Raw genomic sequence first — 21,413 nt, 5'->3', positions numbered from 1 at the left:
CACACACACACACACACACACACACACACACAACTTAAGGGGGGAAAAAAGGTTGCTTTCCAAAACAATTAAGTATGCTAAAAAGTATTCATAATCTAGTTTGCTACTCACCCCCACACATTTCCTTTTATTGTTTCTTCATCCCCAATTTACCTTGTTCTGTAATTTATCATTGATTGCTTCTAATTCTTTTTGAATGGTTGACATTTCAGCTTCCTTTTCTGAAAGACTGACTCTTAATTCGTCAATAGTTTCCTCTTGTTCTTTCAGGCAACAACGAGCAACTTTCAGTTCCTCTTCAGTTTCCAGGTGCTTTATTATTAGAGAAAATTCCGGTAAATTTATAGAAACTTTATGACCATTATGCTGTAATTAACTCCCTTTTCCAAATATTTAGGGTTTATAAAATATTTGGTTATAAAATATTTTTAAAAAACATGGTGAAAAGATGAAACCTACTTTAGCTACAATTTCTTTTATGTTTTCTTTGAGCTGGTCACTTTCAGATTGAAGAACTTCTCGCAGCCTCTGTTGGTCATCTTTCTCCTTAGCCAAAGATTTCATTTCATCATGACTGTCTTGAAGTCTTTTGGACAATCTGAGCATTTCTATTTCTATTCTTAGTAGTGCTGTATCTTTGTCTTTGAATTGCTCCATCTCACTCATGATTTCGGTAGTCTCATTGTCTTTTTCGTTCATATTTAAGGACTGTTCTTGTTTGCTTTGAGACTCTTGGATCTGAAGAGAATCATAAAACATTACAGTTGGTATCCAGAGTTACTGTATTTTAGGGGAAAATAAATCAGGATGCTTTCTAAAACAATTAAGGCAGGATTCAATGCCTCATTTACAGAGCAATCTCTCCACTCTCCCACCCTTCCATTACTCAGGCATTTAACACTTTTTAAAAATTGAGGTCTCACTACGTTGTCTGCATCTTATTCGAGGTTGGAGACAAAACGATCATCTCTCTCTTTTTGAGACTTATATTTTAAGGACAAAGATAGGTATTATGTTGAATCTTACCAAACAGAGATGCTGGCTTCTCCTAGGGCCTAAGTGCCAAATATAGGCTACTGCGAATGATTAGGAAGAGCTTCCTAGAGGAAAGAAAGCTTTAACTGAGATCTTCAGGGTAAGAGCATTAGTTAGGCGAAAGGAGTATAGAAGGACTATAGGTACAGAGACCTGAGCATTTGAAAGCCATGAACTAGGAGAGCAACACATGAGTGTTGCTGGAGAACAAAGAATAGGAAGAAGAGTGAACTGAAGTGAGACCAGAAAGATCTTCACCTAGGGCCCCATAGGCCATATAGAGGATCCTGGTCTTTATTTAAGAAGTAACAATAAGATATTAAAAGAATGTGAGAAAGGATCACTTAGGCTCAGTATTAGAAACTGGATTAGAGAAGTGTAAGAATGAGTGTGGGAAGACCAGTTAGGAGGCTACTGCAGACAACCAGGGAAAGAAATGATGGTGACTTGGATTAGGGTGGTGGCAGTGTGGAGAGAAAAGCAGGATGATTTTTAAACTACATACTCAAATCAACAAGATTTGGTGACTGGATTACAGAATAAGCAGATGGGAAGGGATATTAGTAGAAAGAACTCCCAGATTTCTAACTAAAACAATGAGAAAGACATAATGCTTTATAAAACATTGGAAAAACAGGTTTAAAGAAGAAAAGAATCCATAATTGCTTTCACTCTTTCTTGTAGTTTAGACTTATTTTTTCTAAATCATTTTTTGAATATTTAAGAAGACAGCTGTCTTCTTTGAAACATCTCTTAGTTTCAAAGCTTCTTGATATTCACGAACAATTTTAATTGTTCTGTTTCTAATCATTTCATGATTAAGAGACATTAAAAGACTGGTAACATTATAATTATAATATAAATATTATAACTATCACACAAACACAAGCCTTGATTCTTTTAAGACACTTATTACAATGGGAGGAAAATATGAAACTTACTTTAGCCAAAGTTTCTCTAATGTGTTCTTTCAGCTGGTCATGTTTAAATTCAAGGGCTTCTGTTATCATTTTAAGGTTGTCTCTTTCCTTGGTTAGAGATTTTATCTCTTCCTGACTTTCTTGAAATTTTTCACTCAACCTGAGCCTTTCCATTTCTATGCTTGCCAGTGTTGTTGAGTCCTTGGTTGTGGACTGTTCTTTTAATAACACCAGTTCATCCATTGTTTCCTGAGTCTCACTGACTTCTTGCACGTTAGGAAGTAGCTCCTGTTCGTCATGAAGCACTGGGATCTTAGGACATTTATAAAATAACCAAGGTTATTATCTGGAGCTTATTATAATTGTTTTTTTGAGACAGTATCTCTTTCTGTTACCCAGGTTGGAGTGCAGTGGCAAAATCTCAGATCACTGCAACCTCCGCCTCCTGGGTTCAAGAGATTCTCCTGTCTCAGCCTCCTGAGTAGCTGGGATTACAGGTGTGTGCTACCACACCTAGCTGATTTTTGTATTTTTAGTAGAGATGGGGTTTGACCATGTTGGCCAGGCTGGTCTCAAACTCCTAACCACAGGCGATCCCGCCTCGGTCTCTCAAAGTGCTAGAATTACAGGTGTAAGCCACTGAGCCTGTAATCAGGTGGCTATTATCATAAATTTTTAAAGGGAAAAGATCAGTATATTTTTCACAATAAGGAAAGTCATCTTGAACCTTCAGCCTACCTTGGATCACAAACTCCTCATAATTCATTTTCCCTCAATTCCTGCTAAAGCTATTTATGACTTTTCTAGTAGTCATATTCTAACATAATTTTCATTTTTTCTAGTTTAGATGCAAAGTGAACCAACTGTTATATTTTACTAGCAGTCAGTATGAATGTATGATCTCTGTTTTCAGAGGGTCTCCAATGCTATGTCTCAACTTTTCTATGTGTATATATTGATTTTTCTTTCCATGATCAATTAGTGGTACCATGTAATTTTGCATATTTCTTCATTTACCATATTAGAATTGAGGGATTTTTTTTCTAGCCTTTTTTCTTGCCTATAATGGGGGGAAAGAAAAATGTCTTATTTATATCTATAGTTTCAATGTCTGGCATAGAGTAGGCTTTTAATATAGGTTGGCCCAGTTATGCCAATGTTTCACTTTCTCCATAGCATTTACCATATTTAATGTTTTCTTGTTCATTTGATATCTTATTTATCAGCTACTTTCTTTCACTACAAATGAATCAGAAGGATTTTAGGGGGTTTGTCCACCTTGTTCTCATTATATTTCTATAACCCAGGAGTGTACCTGCTACATTAGATACTTAAAAAATACCCAGTCAATGAATGAACCACATCCTAGCCACTCCTTACTGGTTGTTTTCATTCAAAGGAGAGAGGAAGAAGCGACAACAGATTAAAAGAATAAAAGACATACCTCTTCTTGCAATTTGGTATGGGATTTTTCTAAGTCCTGAATATTCATTATTTGAGCTGTCTTCTCAGATATGTTTCTTCTTAGTTCATCAATAGTTTCTTGGTGTTCTTTTAGATGAATATGAGCAATTTTTAGTTCTTCTTTTGTTTGTAGGCCCTTGGAAAGTGAAATTTAAAGAATATTGTACTATTATTCCAACAATGCTTTCCTCTTTCCAAGTGGCTCCAGTTTTAAAGAGAAACACTTAATAGATGAAGGAAAAGGGTATAACTTACCGTAGCTTCAATTTCTCTTATATATCCTCTAAGTTGGTCTCTCTCTGTTTCAAATGACTCCTGTAATTCCTTTATAGCTTTTCTTTCTTTGGTTATAGATTTAATTTCCTCATAATTTTCATTAAGTTTCTGAGTCCACTCAAGCCTCTCTGTTTCCATATGTTCTAATGTCAATTCTTTGTTCTTTAATTCATTCTTTAAATTTTCCATTTCATTAATCTTTTTCTGCATCTCATTCATATCTTCTTGTACATTAAGAAGTTGTTGCTGTTTTTCTTGGAGTTGCTGGCTCTTAAAATGTACAATTTTTATAATCACCATTTTGTCTATATTCTCGAAATTCTTACATAAAATCATTAACAGCCCTGCTTCCTATCACCATATAGATAAGTGGAATTAAAAGTAAATGAAACTCACAGGCATAAATGTCTGTAGTGGGTTGAATTTTGTCCCACCCAAAATTCATGTCTTCCAGGAACTTCAGAATGTGAACTTACTTGGAAATAGTCTTTGCAGATGTTACTGGATTAGGATTGAGACATGATCCTACTGGAGTAGATCTTCATTCCAATGAATGTATTTATAAGAAACATAAAAGGGCATAGACAGACACAGGGAAAGAGGTCATGTGAAGAGAGAAGCAGAGACTGGAGTGAAGCAGTTAAAAGCCAAGGAATGCAAAGGGTAGCTGGGAGACACTGGAAGCTAGGAAGAAGCAAAGAATGATTCTTCCTTAGAGCCTTCAGAGGAAATATGGCATTGCTGACACTTCAAATTTGGACTTCTAGGATTCAGAACTGTGACAGAATAAATTTCTATTGTAAGCCATCAAGTTAACAGCAATTTGCTATGGCAGCCCTAGGAAACTGATATAGGCAGATTAAGGAGATAAAATAAAGTGATTAAGGATATAAGGGGAAGATGAGATAAAGTAAAAAAGCAAAGAGACTATTAAATATACAAATACAGCTACCAAATAACTGTAATTCCTCATCCTCTTAAAAACTTTTGGAGAATTTATTTTCACTTTCAATAAGATGCTTATGGGTAGTTCCCCAAAACACTGAGACATTACCTGTCACAGGCTGTGATTTTACTTTTTTATAGGAGTATCAAATAGACATAAGGTTTTCGTAAATCCAATTAGGTGAGATAGTGAAAGGGATCAGAATTAAAAAAAATGACATATTAAGAAAATAACAGGCTGGGCATGATGGCGCACACCTGTAATCCTAGCACTTTGGGAGGCTGAAGCAGGAGGACTACTTGAGCCCAGGAGTTCGAGACCAGCAACATACAAAGACCTTGTTTCTACGATACAAAATTAGCTGGGTGTTGTGGCACAGCTAATTTAGTCCAAGCTACTCGGGAGGCTGAAGTGAGAGGACTGCCTGAACCCAGGGAGGATGAGGCTACAGTAAGTGTGATCATGCCATTGCGCTCCAGCCTGGGTGACACAGTGAGACCCTGTCTCAATTAAAAAAAGAAAAGAAAAAATATGAAGAATAATAGAAACCACAATATATTACCTATAATGCATGTGGCACTGCCCTTAGCTTATATAGAAAAATCTCTATGGGTGCATTTTAGAATCTCTTGGGAACTACAGCTGTTACAGGGGTCTTAGCTCTTACACAAATATCCCAATAGCACCTAGCTTCTATATAAGAAATGATTCGGGAAACTGCAAACATCTAAGAGGTGGTGATAGTGATGAATCTTATATTTCAGAGAATGAGTAATGTATCTCTGCAAGGAAAGAATCGTTGTTTTGTTGACTAGTTTATCTCAAGTGCCCAGAACAGTGCCTGGCCCATGACAGTGCTCAATAAATATTTGATGAATGAATATATCACATGATATGTTTAAATGATACGAAGCCCCCTCTTACCCAAAGACTTTTGAATAATACTAGCATTAAAATATGTTCATTTGGAAGGTAGGTGCTATTTCTGGATTTAGGTCTACAGAAACAAAAATTTACTACCAAAAAGAAGTTTAGTTAGAAAAAATGGCCAGGAAAAGAACTTTAAAAATTCACCTTTTCATTTAGCTTTTCTTCAACTTCTGCCAGTCTGTCACAGGTCCTAGAAAGTTCCTCTTCCTTCTTTCTGGTATGGTTCTTTTCTTGTGCAACTATCTCTTGCTGCTTTTTAAGTGCATCTCCAAGAATTCTTAATTCTTCCTGGTTTTCAATGGTCTAGAAAGAAAAAAATGTTGAGATTAAAGAAAATATTAGCTGATGTTTATGAAATCAGGTAAAACGTCAGCAGTTCCCTCAGTCTGCAAATGAAGCAAATCAGGGAAAACTATATAGGAAAAGACTAATTTCAGAAAAGAAAGCCCTTAATTTAATAATATAAGATGCCAAGACTTGGCTTTTTATAGTTTCTTTATTGCTCAATTTACATTTCTACGATGAGAGTTTGAATTGGATTTAACATTCTATCATGAAATCTTAGCTCATTTCTGCCTTTCAGCCAAAAAAGACGTTTTCTGAGCTATCACCGAGTAATAATAAGACTATAGCAATAGGTTTTTCAAACACTGGGGTGCCTTTGGTTTTAGGCACCGATCACCAGCGAGCTCAAAATAGCAGCCACCCTTTGCGAGCATGACTTGGGCTAATTCTAGTTATTAGGCTCACACAATGATAATATTCTCCTGTATCAAGACCACAAAAACATAACAAGCCAGAGACTGAGAAGAAAATATCATTTTTTGTTTGCATGATTAATTACATTCTGCTCTTTTGACCAAGCACACAATTCCCCAAACTTGCAAAATTAAACAATACAAATGGTCACATTCTACTAGGATACACAGTGAACTTCTCCAAATATTTATTTCAACCTATACATATTACATCACCCCGAAACACAGAAAAACTAAAGTGTGAAAATATTGGCAGGCATCAACAACAAACAATTAAAAATAATATTTTAAAATTACGATAGCAAAAAATAAAAGAGAAACATTTAGGAACAAATTTAATAAAATATTAAAGACCTACACACTGAAAATCTACAACACCTCTCTTTGAGAACAGATAAATTAGAGGAAGATAGACAATGATCTATAAGCACGAGAAAAAATATTCAACATCTTTAGTCATTAAGGAAAGGCATATTAAAACAACAATCTATACACCCATTAGAATGGCTAAAATTAAAAGCGCCAATAAATATGAAGTGTTGGTGAAGAAGGATGGTTGAGCCACCAGAATTCTCTTAATTTGCTAATGGGACTGTAAAATGATATAAATGTACTTTGGAAATCAGTCTAGCAAAGTCTCATCAGGCTAAACATATACTTTCCTATAACACAGCAATTCCATTTAGGTATTTACCTTAGATAAATAATGATATGTAAATAAAAAGAGTTGTACAAGAATGTTTATAGCAGTTTTATTCAAAATTGCCAAATATTGGACATAACCCAAATTTCCATCAACAGGAGAAAGGATAAAAAAATTATGGCATATGAACAAGATAAACTATTCCTTGGCAGTAAATGGGAATGTAGAAAGGAGTCAAACATAACAGACTACATACTATATGATTCTACTTGTATACAGAACTAGAAGAGACAAATGATTTAAGGTGAACATAACAGAACTGATAATCTGGCAGGGAGGAGGTGATGAGGGTCAGTGGTAGGGGTATGAGGAAACTTTCTTGGGGTGATGGAAACATATTCTATCTTGACTGGGGTGTAGAGGAAATAGAACCATTTGTCAAAAGTCATCAGACCATACACATCTGCCAGACACATTTATTGTATGTAAATTATACCTCAATAAAGTTGATAAAAATCTAAAACGAAGACAAAAAGGAATCGCCAAGTGTACAGTGCTAAATCTTACCATTTCAATATTTTCCTTTAGGTCAGTCTTCAATTGTTCCTTTTCTGCTCTAACACTCTCTAACATTTGTTGGAGTTTATTTTTCTCCTGTATTAAAGAAAATATCTTCCTCTGCTGCTCAATTATATCATTATCCTTAACATCTTCAGTCAGTGTTTGGGTATTTTTAGCTTCCAAATTCTGTTTTTTATCTATGTCAACCATCTAAAACATAAACATATTTAAAAAAAAAATTCTTAAAAAAAATTTCTTTAACAATAATAAAAATAGCCAACACATCTAATATGTACCAGGTACTATTCTCATATCTTAACACATTTAATCTTGACTAACTTTATGAGGTAGGTATTACTATAATCCTCATTTGACAGATGAGAAAACTGAACTCGAGAGAGTTAAAATCACTTGCCAAAGGTCATTCAGAGGTTTAGCCAGGTTTTGAATCCAAGTGGTCTGGCTCTAGAGTTTGTGCTCTTATGTCTATTTGCTGATCAGAACAATATGGACAACTATAAATAATGGTTGTCTTTGTGTATGATAGGTTAACATGATTCTGCATGTTTACTTACTTCAAACCAATAACATAATACACAAAGGCCATTTGCCTTTAGTTTGTATGTACCTTCCATAAATATTTTCCAAGTTTCATTTTAGTAGTAGTTTTTTATTTACTACATCACTTTATCTATTTCCTCCTAACAGCTGGGAATCATTCCCTGTCTCCTACTCCCTGCAAATCTTTATTTTCAGAAGCAGTCCTACTTACCAAATACTAGTTTTATTATATGTAGAGGACTAAATAATTTTGATAGAGCCCTATTTTATAAGGGCAAAAATTCATCTTTTATTAATATATGTATATTTCATATACTGCTCAAGAAAAATGTTATATAAATTCATTTACCCATAAATAAGTCACGACCAAAGGTAATCTAGTACATGAACTCATTGATAAAGGGTGATAGAAACTGAAATTACTATTGTTGGTACAAAATTAGAGTAGTATTACTATATTTACTATATAACACTACACTAGTTCAGCAAGTACAGTCAGCTCCTTATTGCCTACACAGGTATCTAAAAGTTTTTATAATAATATATAATCACATTAGAAAACAACAACACAATAAAGGATAAAAATCATCTACTGTCACCAACTTCACACAACCAACTATTAGAATTCTGGTAAGTTTTCTTCCAGAGTTTTTCCATTAAAAGTTTTCTTTTTTTAAAACATAGCTATTATAATTAATTTATATATGTGCTTCTTTTTTAGTTTGTCTTTTCCACTTAGAACATATGTATTTTCACATGCTGTTATGTAACCTACAAATAATTTTTAGTAGCTGCTTCATTCTCTAGATATAGATAAAACACAGTTGGTTTGGCAACCCCCTAATTGTTGGCAATATGCATGAGTTTCTGATAATGGTGAACACAGAGCCAACTACATGAGAAATTAAGGTGGGGAACACATAGTCTTTTGGGACTAGTCTGTTAGATATTTTAATTCAGAATCTCATACCTTTCAAATACAAAGCAGAATGAGACAAATTTATCTGTTAACAATAGCTAAGGTTTCTTTTTTTTGAGATGGAGTTTCGCTCTTGTTACCCAGGCTGGAGTGCAATGGCGTGATCTCGGCACACTGCAACCTCCGCCTCCTGGGTTCAGGCAATTCTCCTGCCTCAGCCTTCTGAGTAGCTGGGATTACAGGCACGCGCCACCATGCCCAGCTATTTTTGTATCTTTAGTAGAGACGGGGTTTCACCATTTTGATCAGGATGGTCTCGATCTCTTGACCTCATGATCCACCTGCCTCAGCCTCCCAAATATAGCCAAGGTTTCTTTCAAATCTGAACTCAGCCTAGAAGGTACTTCAACTACCACAGTTATGAATAAAATCTAACAGATCTAATTATTAAATAAAAAATTTGTTAGAACAAGTGAAAAAGGAAAAAAAAAAGTCATTAATCAATTGAGATGCATTAAAGATACTGCATTTCCAGAAAGGGACACATCAAATAGGATTGAAAATGAGCATTCCAAGGAGATTCATGATAGACCTGCTAGTGCAGCCCTCTTCTGCTAAGATGAACAGAGGAGCACCTGGAAATCCCCATTTCCACTCTTTTCTTCCAATGACAGATTCCAGCATGAGCATGATACAAGACCAAATCAATCTTAGTCTTCCTTTGCAGACTTTAGGACCCCTGATGAACAGAATGGCCTCAGAGAAGCCCCAGCTATATCCTTTTATCAACATGGATAAATGATTCCAGCATAAACTTGGTAACATAGAATCTAGCTGTTCCCAGTGAGTATGACTCTACTTTTCTCCTCATCTTCTATTGTCTCTATAATTGCATTCTGGATTTATTTAAAACAGGTACTGATTGCCACATATTATTGTCAAAAATCTACTCAAAAAACCTTCCCAACATAAAAGTGGAAGTTATCATTTCTTCTCTTTTTTTTTTTTTTTTTTTGAGACAGAGTCTCATTCTTGTTGCCCAGGCTAGACTGCTGTGGTGTGATCTGGGTTCACTGTAGCCTCAACCTTCCCAGGTTCAAGTGATCCTCCTACCTCAGCCTCCTGAGTAGCTGAGACTATAGGTGCATGCCACCATGTCTAATTTTTGTATTTTTTGTAGAGATGGGGGTTTCACCATGTTGAGCAGGCTGGTCTTGAACTCCTGGATCATGCAATCTGCCCACCTTAGCATCTGAAGTGCTAGGATCACAGGCATGAGCCATTGTGCTGGGAATAATTCCAAACTGAGGTCAAATGCCTTTGGCCTATGGTTATTCCAAATTATAAATAAGCTGAGAACATAAGATACAGAGTGAGAGATAAGAACTAAAGTATAAGTAGACGGAAATTAAAAAAAAAAAAATAAAGAAGTCCTTTTTCCAAGGCAGTATTGTGCCTTGGAGTAAATGGGGAAAATGCAGCTCGTTTTATAGAGGTAATACATAAATGTACAGAGATTTATTTACATCAATTGGATTTCACTAAATTACTCTGAAATATGTATTTGCTTTTATTTAATAATGTATTCTGTTAAAAATGCATGACTGTATAAACATCAGTTGCATTTCTGCACACTAACAATGAACAATCCAAAGAAGAAAGAAGACAATTTTATGTATAATAGCATCAAAAAAGAATAAAATACTAAGAATATACTTAGCCAAGGAGGTAAAAGACTTATACACTGAAAGCTACAAATGTTGTTGAGAAGAAATTAAAGAAGACACAAATGGAAAGACATCCCATGTTCATGGATTAGAAGAGAATATTTTTAAGACATCAATACTACCCAAACAATCTATAGATTTAATGTAATCCCTATCAAAATTTGATGGTGTCTTTTGCAGAATTAGAAAAATCTATCCTAAGATTCATGTAGAATCTTGAAGGACCCCAAATAGACAAAATAATCTTGAAAAAGAGGAACAAAGTTGGAGGTCTTAAACTTCCTGATTTCAAAACTTGTAAAGCTATAGTAATCAAAACAATGTGGTACTAGCATAAAGACAGATATGTAAACCATTGAAATGGAATAGAAAGACCAGAAATTAACACTTGTACATATAGTCATAGTATCTTCAAGAAGGATGCCAAGACTACTCAATGGGGACAGGATGGTCTTTTCAAAAATGGTGTTGGGGAAACAATAACCACACATAAAAGAATGAAGTTGTACCCTGACCTTACAGTATATATAAAAATCAATGCAAATGGATAACACGCCTAAACATAAGAGCTAAAACTATACAACTCTTAGAAGAAAACATAGGGGAATAGATTCGTGAGACGGGCCTTGACAATGGTTTCTTGGATATGACACCAAAACACAGGCAACAGGAGTAAAAATAAACTCAACTACAGTGAAATTAAAAACTTCTGTGTATCAAAGGATATAATCAACAAGTAAAACCTATGGAATGGGAGAAAATATTTGCAATATTGCATATAACTGATAAAGGGGTAATATTCAGAAGCAAAAAGAACTCCTACAACTTAACAACAAAAATCAAACAACCCAAAATAAAAATGGGCAAAAGACTTAAATAGACATTTCTGAAAGGAAGATAAACAAATGGCCAGAAAGCACATGAAGATATTGAACATCACTAATCATTAGGAAAATGCAACTCAAAACCATGATGAGATACTGCCTCACATCCATTAGGATGGCTACTACAAAAAACAAAACAAAACAGAAAATAATGTGTTGGCAAAGATGTGTATAAACCAGAACACTAGGTCCTGTTGGTGGGAAGTAAAATGGTGTAGCTGTTGTGGTAAACCTTATGGTGTTTTCTCAAAAAATTAAAAATAGAATGACCATATAATCTAGCAATTCTACTTCTGGATATATACATATCCAAAATAACTGAAAGCAGGGTTTTGAAGAAGTATTTGTTCACCCACATTCATAGGAGCATTATTCACAACAGCCAAAAGGTGGAAGCAACCCAAGTAACCATGATGGATGCATAGATTAGGAAAATGTGGCATATTCATATAATGGAAATTTACCCCTATAAAGAAAGGAAATTCTAACACATGCTACCATATGGATGTAGACATTATGCTAAATGAGAGAGATCAGTCACAAAAAGACAAATACTGTATGATTCCAGTTATATCAGGTACTCATAGTAGTCAAATTCATAAAGACAGAAAAGTAAAATGGTGGTAGCCAAGGTCTGTGGGGAAGGAAAACTGGGGAGCTGTTGTTTTCTGGATACAGTTTTGGTTTTGCAAGATGAAAAGAATTCTGGAAATTGGTGGCATCACAACGTGAATGAATGAATTTTACACTAGTGAAGTATACATTTAAAATGGTTAAGGTGGTGAATTTTATGTTATGTGTATTTTACTAACAATTTAAAAAACATATACTACTATATGCTATTCTAAGCTATAGATGTATAAAAGATTATTTTACAAGTCTCCTATTGAAGAATATTTAAAAATTCTAGCAGGAAATACTCTGGAGAAAATAATATGAACTATAATAAAAATGAGATATATTATTAAAGAATTACTGTTACCAATATATCTTACAGGTGTTTTGGGAAAGCAGAAATGACTACTATTAATAAATGAAACCCTGGTTCGACATTATAAGGCAATTTCCCCTGCAATGTACTGAACTGTAAACTCTAAGCAAGTTCAGTATAGAAAATCTGACACAAAGTAAGTATCAGCTATGCAAAATTTAGACTAATACTTTTTTGGCCCTTTCCCTTTCTAATTGATTATAAATAGTTACATTCTATAATAAATTATTTCAAAGGCATTATGGATAAGCTTATAAAATTTACAATGGTACTCATTGTGAATAACAAAATTGAGAGTATTATTACATGTTTAATTATTTGAGGTTAAAGAGTATATATATATAAGTATATGAAAACTTTGAAAGTAAACACCCTTTACCTTTTGCTGAAATTCATCTTTAGTTTGTCCCGTGTTTTCCTCCATAGGCAAATTTCTGGAAACTTCCTCAGAAATTTTCAACTTTAGCTTGTTAATTGTTTCTTCATGCTGTTTCAAAGACTTAAGAGCATTTCGTAATTGTTCTTGAGTATCTATGTTCTTTGTTAGAGAAATAAAAAAAAATTTCCATTAGAATATGAAACAATTATTTTATAGCTATTACATAATCATAAATAATAAATGCCGGCTTCTGCAATGTTTCTAAGAGTCCAATTTTTCAAAGTTTAATCATTCAAAACCTTACCATGTTTACAGTATCATGAATATCACTTTTGAGTTGGTCCCTCTCAATTTGCAAGCTCTCTTGGAGTTGTTTTAGGTCATATTTTTCTTGAGTTAAAGTTTTTACTTCTTCTAAGGTTTGCTGCAGTGTCTCAGTAATCAGTGTTTTCTCCCTTTCTACGGTTTGCAGCCTAGAATCTCTATTTTCTAATTGTTCCTTCAGCTGTTCCATCTCATTTAATCTTTCTTGAACTTCACATGTTTTCTCCTGAAGTTCTTGGGTCTTGTAAGAAAGCTTTAAAAAAGAAAAAGTAAATGTCACACAGTAAAAGCAGAGGAGTCTGAGGCATACATATATACAGAAACCAAAACCCCAGAAGACTAAGGAGCATTTCTCAAATGGCATCTTGTACCAACCTCGGTCTTCAAAGCATCCAAACTGGAATCAAATTTTTGTGCTTCCTTAGAGAGATTAACTATTTCCTGATTCATTCTCTCATTCTCCTCAACGACCATGTTATACTTTTGCTCAAAGTCCTTATGAAGGGTTTTGAAATTTTGGAATTCTTGATCAGTGCTTTTATAATTCAACTGGGTAGTTGCTAGGTCGTCTTTTGTTTTCCCAATTTCTTCAAGTAAACCTTGAACTCTACTCTCCTTATGAACTACTTCAGAAAACAATTTCTCTTTTTCTGATGTTATTATATGGAGCTCTTCAGATGTGTCATGTATCTATGGAAAAGAAACAAAATTTAGGAATGTTAGCAACATATGATTCACTGAAGCATTTTTTAGGAAAAAAACTTTCTCTGCAAAAAGAGAAGTTATTTACATTGAGCAAAAATTTGACTGAGGAAAGGCAATACAGTAGTACTCTTATTGTCACTTTTCTCTAACTCAGCTTGTTTAATCTTCGATATTTTATTTTCTAACCTCTTTATATTCTAGTAAGGCCTGCATGGAGAACAGTCAGTAAAGGTACATGATCAGGATGTCTTTATTTTCTTACCTATTCACTCTAAAGTGTTTTCTAACTTTATCATGTGGCAGGCATTTCTCAGAATTTGACATTTTTTTTCCCTAAAGGCTTTGAATGCCTCCCAGATTTCCAAAAAAACTTAATCAATAATTTAAGAAATGTTTAATCATTTAAAATTATTACTTAAGAAGTATCTTAACTCTGAGGTATGGCCCATGGGGGAAAAAATAAGTATTACTTAAGTAATATTTAAATAATTAGATAATTTAAATAACCCATATCTTGTATATTAACAGTTTAATCACTGTGAAAGATAAGGGCAGCAGAGATGAGGAAAAAAAGAGATAAAGGAGAGACAAAGTAAAGAGCGACAATATAGCATAGTAGCGACAATCACGGGTTTAGGAGGCAGATTTGTGTGGCTCAACTATTAGTTTGAGAACAGGTTATCGGGGCTAAAAAACAGTACCTACTTCTAAAGAGTTGATAAGATGAGTAAATGAAATGTTTTTGAAGTTCTTTAGCATGATGTCTGCCATACAGTAAGTACTCAAATTTTTGCCATTTTTCTTTTAGACAAGTAGAAAGGAAGACTAGCAGGCCATAGATTTACAGAAATCACTTACTAGCCTGCAAGGTTTGCATTAACTCTGAAACTCTGTCAAGCTCATTATTGTCTTTTTTTCAATATAATGATATGACTACTACAAAAAAAAAAATGGCAAAGTCTAAGGGTGGGTCTTAATATTGTATAAATGCAACATCTGAGGACTACAGAAATGGCTGCTACACGGATTATATTACTAAGAATACTGTTAAGTACACCTTGGAAAAATATATTTTTTCAATCTAGTAGCAGAAGAACAAATTAGAAGATGAATTATATTCATTTTTGTTGCTGACTAGTCAAATGTTTACAGAATTTCTTGCCTGCTAGTTTAAAATAAATTATACCAAAATATTTAAGGCACTATTATCACAAAGGTTTTTATTTTAAAATAAGGGATAAGTGCTTATAAATGTGTTTACCTCTTTCTTCAGCCTTTCTACTTCAGAAGGTAAAGATTTCAATTCTGAAAGTAAATTGACTTCTTTCTGCAAAGCTTCATTTTTTTCAACTTCTTTATTCAGTTCTTTTTGAAGATCAGTAATCTTTCTTTCTAATTCCAAATTATACAGCAGATCTACAAAGTTTTGGTAAGTTATACAAAGATGCAGTGTTGGCAAACAGGTAATTTAATTTTTTTTTAATAGCCCTTCAATCACCTTTTTAGGATCAGGTAAAGCTTATTTGAAAAATAATCCTTTATGATTGGAAACCCATGGAAATCTTTATAAATATTAATACCAAATGACACTAAAGCCTAACATTGAGTTATTAAAAAATCAGAGTATAATGAATTTTAATCATTGAAATATGCTTGTCAAATTGTTTAGGTAACATTTCTAGAAGAAGTCAAATTTGATAAAAGATGTTTAAAATTACAGAATACCTTTTGGAACTTTGCCATCTATAAGGGAGGTGAGTTTTGTTATCTCGTTAAAAGCAGATTGTAATTCTTTCTCCAGATCAACTTGCATTTTCTTTTTTGCCTCCAACTGGCTTTGATATAACTGAATATCATTTTCCATTTGCTTGTAAGTACTTGCAAATTCTTTCTATTGAGAGAAACACTGCAAATGCACAAAACTGCACTGATCATTACAACTTCTTTATTATAACTATTATTAAAAATACTTACCATTTTCTCCTTCAGCTCCAAATTTTCACTTCTAAGAAAGGCTGATTCTTTCTTGGCATCAAGGGCTACAGTTTCAGCATCAAAGAGAGTCTGTTTTATTTGTTTTGGGTCTTCAATGCTTTCCTAGATAGATGACAAAAGGGGTTCACTGAAATCTAATTTTCACAGTGTTGGAAAATACTTAAGATGTATATAAATGTTAATATTAGCTAACCAAAGAGTGCACAAATATACTAATTACCAAATAAATGAAAAGAAATCATGTTTTCCTAATAAAAGTATTTTTAAAAAATTCTGGCCATAGTTTTCAAATTATATAAGCAATGTATCAAAGGACCATTATTTTGATATGTTTTGTTTAAAGGTTAACATAACTGTTGTTCCACGAGGCTGTTGAAGTTCTCTATGTATTTTTATTTTGAGTTATTCTCTCCAACACATGATAGGTAAGTAGATAGCAGTTAAAGATATTAACCACAAATTGAAAAAGAAAAAGATAAATGATCCAATAGAAAAACAGAGAAAAGATATGAACAAGAAACTCACAGATGAAAAAATGCAAATGAAAAATACATGAAAAAAATTTATAATCTCATTTCTAAAGAGAAGTGGCATTTTAATATGACTTTAGCTTATGTGAAATCAATGACATGTCCTTGGAAAAAAATAAATTGATACATGAATGAATAAGGAAAAATAATAATTTTTAAAAAGTGGGAAGTTCTGCATGCCACTCAATGAACAGACATTCCAGAATATATAAAAATACATTCCTATCCACAGCTTTAGAATAAAATGGTATGAACCCTTAAAAAAAAAAATCGCCTGTCACAAATAGAAAGCAACAAAAGAATAGAAGGTAACAAAAACTAAAAAACTCAATTAACAACAGAAGAACAGAAACTAGTCTTTTAAAAGTTCCAGCTAGAAACTGTTACCTTAAAAAAAAAAAGGTATTAAAAACTGGAAGCAAACATACTTTCTTGAAGTAATCAGTTATATTGAAAGGAAACTGAAGAGATTAAATGACATCAGCATCCAATGTTATAAATAACAACAATCTTTTATCAACTAAATCTTTTTTTTTTCAGACGGAGTTTCGCTCTTGTTACCCAGGCTGGAGTGCAATGGCGCGATCTCGGCTCACCGCAACCTCTGCCTCCTGGGTTCAGGCAATTCTCCTGCCTGAGCCTCCTGAGTAGCTGGGATTACAGGCACGCGCCACCAGGCCCAGCTAATTTTTTGTATTTTTAGTAGAGACGGGGTTTCACCATGTTGACCAGGATGGTCTCTATCTCTTGTCCTAGTGATCCACCCGCCTCGGCCTCCCAAAGTGCTGGGATTACAGGCTTGAGCCACTGCGCCCGGCCAACTAAATCTTAAGATTTAGTTGATGTATCAAGCTAAGATTTTATATCAACTAAAATAATCTAGAGCTGCAAAATCATGAAAAATATCCAAGTTTAAATATTTAAGATCTTGACTATATACCACTGCATGCATTTGTATAAAAATATTGAAAAAACTTCAGAATTTAAAAAATTTTCTGGTTTATTTTTTTCTGAGATAGGGTCTTGCTCTGTGTCCAGGCTGGGGTGCAGTGGCATGATCTCGGCTCATTGCAGCCTCAACTTTCCAGGCTCAAGCAATCCTGCCACCTCAGTCATCTTAGTAGCTGGCTGCATATGCCTGGCTTATTTTTGTATATTTTGTAGAGACTAGTCTTACTATATTGCCTAGGCTGGTCTTGAACTCCTGGACTCAAGTGATCCTCCCACCTTGGCCTCCCCAAGTATTGGCATCACAGGGATGAGCCACTGTGCCCGGCCTACAATTTACTGATTCTTAATGGGAGCCTGTCCTTAACTTCCTTATATTTATTCAAAGGATGATATGATCAACTTTCTAAAAATGTGACTTTATTTCTAAAATGTCAGATATATTATCAGTCCCTATCTCATAGGGTTATTGACAGACTAAATAAAATATATATAAATTTAATACAACAATACCCAGCACAAAGTAGGCCCAGTATAAGCATTTGCTAAGATGATGGTATGCTATATATAGCAATGTGATTATACAATAAAATAAGCCTGATTTTTACCAATGAGTATGACAAGTCCATTTTTATATTTTCTAGCTTTTGAGATTCTATGTACTCCTGTAGCTTTTTAATCTGGTCCTCCTGTTCTCTAAGCAGCTCTATTTTAGCACTTAGTTCATTCTAAAAGAATCAAAGGAGAGAGAACAATTTAGAATCTGATTTTAAGTTTAAGGGATTAAAACAGAACACACACACACACACACACACACATATAAAAGTTCAAATTCATAGTAAAATTCAAAGTCACAATATTTTAAAAATATAATTTCTCTATTTCTGAAATAATGTTTTATGTTGCATATTTTATAGTTCTAATTGCTTATCAATAGAAATACCAACATGAATGCTCACCTCAAGATCTTGATTATATACTTCTGCATGCTTAACTAAATTCTTTAAGTTCGAAATTTCATGAATTAGTTGCATCTGTAAGAGCATGTGAACAGGTAACAGACAAAACAATAGTTAATAAAGCAAAGCCCCCCCAAAAAAACTAGGCACTGATTCATTGCTTCAGAATCACCCAACAGTTAGAAAGGACTGAGAGATCAACTGTTCAAGCTATCACAGCAAAGCACCTCATTATTTAAAAATAACAGAAACATCACCCAAAACATATCAAAAAGCAAATAAATAAGTAAAAAAACCCTCAGCATGCCTCCCCCTCCCCCCTGCCTTCAAGTAGCTATATCATCTGTTAATAAAGCTACAATAATGTCTGTAGCAAATTAGTATGCATCACTTAGAGGAGAGAGAGTAAAGTGGTAATCTAACATTAAAAAATATTCTTTTCATAGATTTTTGTTTTCAGTCAGTTAAGTATAGAAATGTATTAATTTTATAAGATTTTTTTTTATTCCAAAAAGTCTTCATCTGGCTCTATATTAGTGTACTTTGTAATGAGTTCTGATTTGGAATCTAGGTTTGATTAGGGTAGTTTCATGCAGTGCCTTTATAATATTATTACTTTTCACCAAAGTTACACAGGAATGGAATTTCAGCTATGACCTTGAATTATTCCAGAGGAAATATTGTATTCCATTATATTATTCAACCACGTAAAAACATGGAGGTTTTTTGGTTATTTTTATGGAGGTTTCCTTTCTACCAAAATATCTGTAGGATTAAATATCTGAGTACCAAAAAGTTTGTTCAAAACAAGTAAACCACACATAACCAAGATAAACATTTTCCCTTAGAACTATTTAATCTTCATAATCAGATGAGTACTTACAGAGCAAAACCTCTAATAGTATGTATGGGGCTTGAACATAATATCTTATTTAAATATTTCCTGGATGTTTAATTGAGTCCTGACTAGTTTTAAAATTTAGACTAGTGCAAGTGTTGACACTCCTATTTTAGGTCAGTGCTATCCAAGAGAAACATAGTATCAGACACATGTAATTTAAAATTTCCTAGTAGGCACATTAAACATAAAAAGAAAAAGGCAGAATTAACTTTTGATAAGGAAGGATCAAAAATCAATCTTAATTTAAAAAATATTTAGAAGAGATCGGGTACATTCAGGGTAGTAGGGCCATAGATAATGAAAACATTTCAAGAATATTCATTTAGAAAAGATTATTTTCCTACTTTACTGGTTCTTACATATAGAAAATAATTAACTTTTGTAAAAATAAAAGTGTAATCTCCCAATGACATGTTTAAGATGCTGAGCATAAAGTGAAAGTGTGTGAAAAGGAAAAACAATTTAAACATATCTGATCAACAACGAATCCATTGTTACATGTGAAAATATTGCAGATTTAAATGGTAATTGTCAGTAGATGAAATGAAATATTTAACTTAAATCTCCAGGTAGTAAAAATTATGAAATTAAATACACCAAGTTAAAATAGGTAGATGGTAAAGATTTTTCTTATCCCTCAAGCATGATGATACTTGACATTTTTCATTCTCCCTCTAAAACATACTATTTAAGCATTTCATGTCACTATATTCCCATTAGAAAGTTATCTGCAGCTTTGGTGATTTTTGACAAAACTTTATGAAAATCATGTCCTACGGCCATAATTTGACTTTTACTCCTTTTTAGATAACCCTGCCCCAAGATGTAGGTTTTCAAACATATTTTGCTATATACACATAGACTCCAATTTTTAGATTAACATAGACTAGATATTTCAAAACTGTTTTAGAACAGGTTTTTTATTACACAATCTTTTAGGTAACCTTAAAATTTGTGTCCAATTAAAAATAAAGGGCCTAGCGCAGTGCTAGCACTTTGGGAGGCCGAGGCGAGCAGATCACTTAAGCCCAGGAGTTTGAGACCAGCCTGGGCAACATGGCAAGACCCCATCTCTATAAAAAAATTTTTAAAAATATGTATCTATTTAGATTAGAAAGCTGAGCACTGTGTTTAATAAAAAAAAGAAAAAAGTTTAAAAAGAAGAGAGTAGGATTATTTCTCCCCTCAACTATGGTTAAAATGGAAGAAAAATTGCATTGTGATACATGTCATATATTGTGGTATTTTTGTAATCTCTGTGTTGACTCAATTCAATAAGCTCCAATTTTTCTTATTAACTAAATATATTAATGATGTGAGAAAATATTAGAAAAATTATTACCACTTATGCCAAAAGTTAGTTTTATGTCATGTTATTTTTACATATAAAAAACATACCAAAATTAGATGAAATTTTAAAGTCAGAAGGGACCTTGGTAAACACCTGGTCTCCGCCTCAAGGGTAGAGAAACATAGGAAGCCCTGAGATTCAATGACTTTCCCAAGGCATTACCAATAATTCATAATAGTATTGAATCTGCAGTGAGTTTATAAGTGGCAAAACTGGGGCTTAAATCCAGGCAGTTTCACTCTAGAGACCATGCTCTTAATCATGACACTAGGCTACTGCCTTCCATAAAACCTAGTTTTATTGATTAAAGTCCAGTGGTTATGACATGCATGACATTTCACACTTCATTAATACACAGATTTTAAAACAAGCTAAAATGAAGCCCTGTGGAGAACTTAAAGACTTTTACCTCTTGGGATATAATACCTATGAAATGAAGAAATAATTTTAATTTGTAGGTAGAATGTAAATAATAGCTTTGGCATATAATTCTTTTTTCCTTTAAAAAGAAAAAAGGGTGAGAAACTGAGCAATGATATTGAGGAAAAATGATCATGGCCTTTTGGGCTAGCCACACAGAAGTCTGAAAAGTAGCTGCAAATTAGTTCGTCTTTTAACTGCATAAAACACTGGGTTTTATTTTTTTCAGAAGTAGGCGTTCATGAATCACTTTGCAAGTCTGATAACAACTACGGATTCTTGTTCC

General features: G+C 33.6%; 1 protein-coding gene and 2 long non-coding RNA genes across 10 annotated transcripts in view; 2 read left to right on the top strand and 1 right to left on the bottom strand.

Annotated features, from left to right (window-relative positions):
- The window catches only part of LOC144576518 (uncharacterized), an 803,862-nt gene that overhangs the window by 217,439 nt on the left and 565,010 nt on the right, over nucleotides 1-21,413 (top strand). The window lies entirely within an intron of this gene.
- Nucleotides 1-21,413, bottom strand: part of CENPE (centromere protein E) — an 81,287-nt gene that overhangs the window by 34,392 nt on the left and 25,482 nt on the right. For 7 of the 8 annotated variants that reach the window (XM_035293209.3, XM_035293210.3, XM_035293211.3 and 4 more), the window contains 15 exons: nucleotides 18,456-18,530; nucleotides 18,105-18,224; nucleotides 15,998-16,120; nucleotides 15,749-15,914; nucleotides 15,285-15,439; nucleotides 13,694-14,008; nucleotides 13,299-13,571; nucleotides 12,995-13,153; nucleotides 7,540-7,743; nucleotides 5,716-5,874; nucleotides 3,675-3,965; nucleotides 3,400-3,555; nucleotides 1,977-2,267; nucleotides 460-738; nucleotides 154-312 (listed from right to left, as the gene is read on the bottom strand). In XM_035293209.3, coding sequence (XP_035149100.3) covers nucleotides 154-312; nucleotides 460-738; nucleotides 1,977-2,267; nucleotides 3,400-3,555; nucleotides 3,675-3,965; nucleotides 5,716-5,874; nucleotides 7,540-7,743; nucleotides 12,995-13,153; nucleotides 13,299-13,571; nucleotides 13,694-14,008; nucleotides 15,285-15,439; nucleotides 15,749-15,914; nucleotides 15,998-16,120; nucleotides 18,105-18,224; nucleotides 18,456-18,530 — 2,925 coding nt within the window. The remainder of the gene's footprint in view (nucleotides 1-153; nucleotides 313-459; nucleotides 739-1,976; nucleotides 2,268-3,399; nucleotides 3,556-3,674; nucleotides 3,966-5,715; nucleotides 5,875-7,539; nucleotides 7,744-12,994; nucleotides 13,154-13,298; nucleotides 13,572-13,693; nucleotides 14,009-15,284; nucleotides 15,440-15,748; nucleotides 15,915-15,997; nucleotides 16,121-18,104; nucleotides 18,225-18,455; nucleotides 18,531-21,413) is intronic. The other variant, XM_078366751.1, reaches the window with a different exon arrangement.
- The window catches only part of LOC118152236 (uncharacterized), a 97,908-nt gene that overhangs the window by 67,189 nt on the left and 9,306 nt on the right, over nucleotides 1-21,413 (top strand). The window lies entirely within an intron of this gene.

The sequence above is a fragment of the Callithrix jacchus genome, chromosome 3 (genome assembly GCF_049354715.1).
Source record: "Callithrix jacchus isolate 240 chromosome 3, calJac240_pri, whole genome shotgun sequence".
Taxonomy (NCBI): Eukaryota; Metazoa; Chordata; class Mammalia; order Primates; family Cebidae; genus Callithrix; species Callithrix jacchus.
This window is presented reverse-complemented; position numbering and strand designations above follow the sequence as displayed.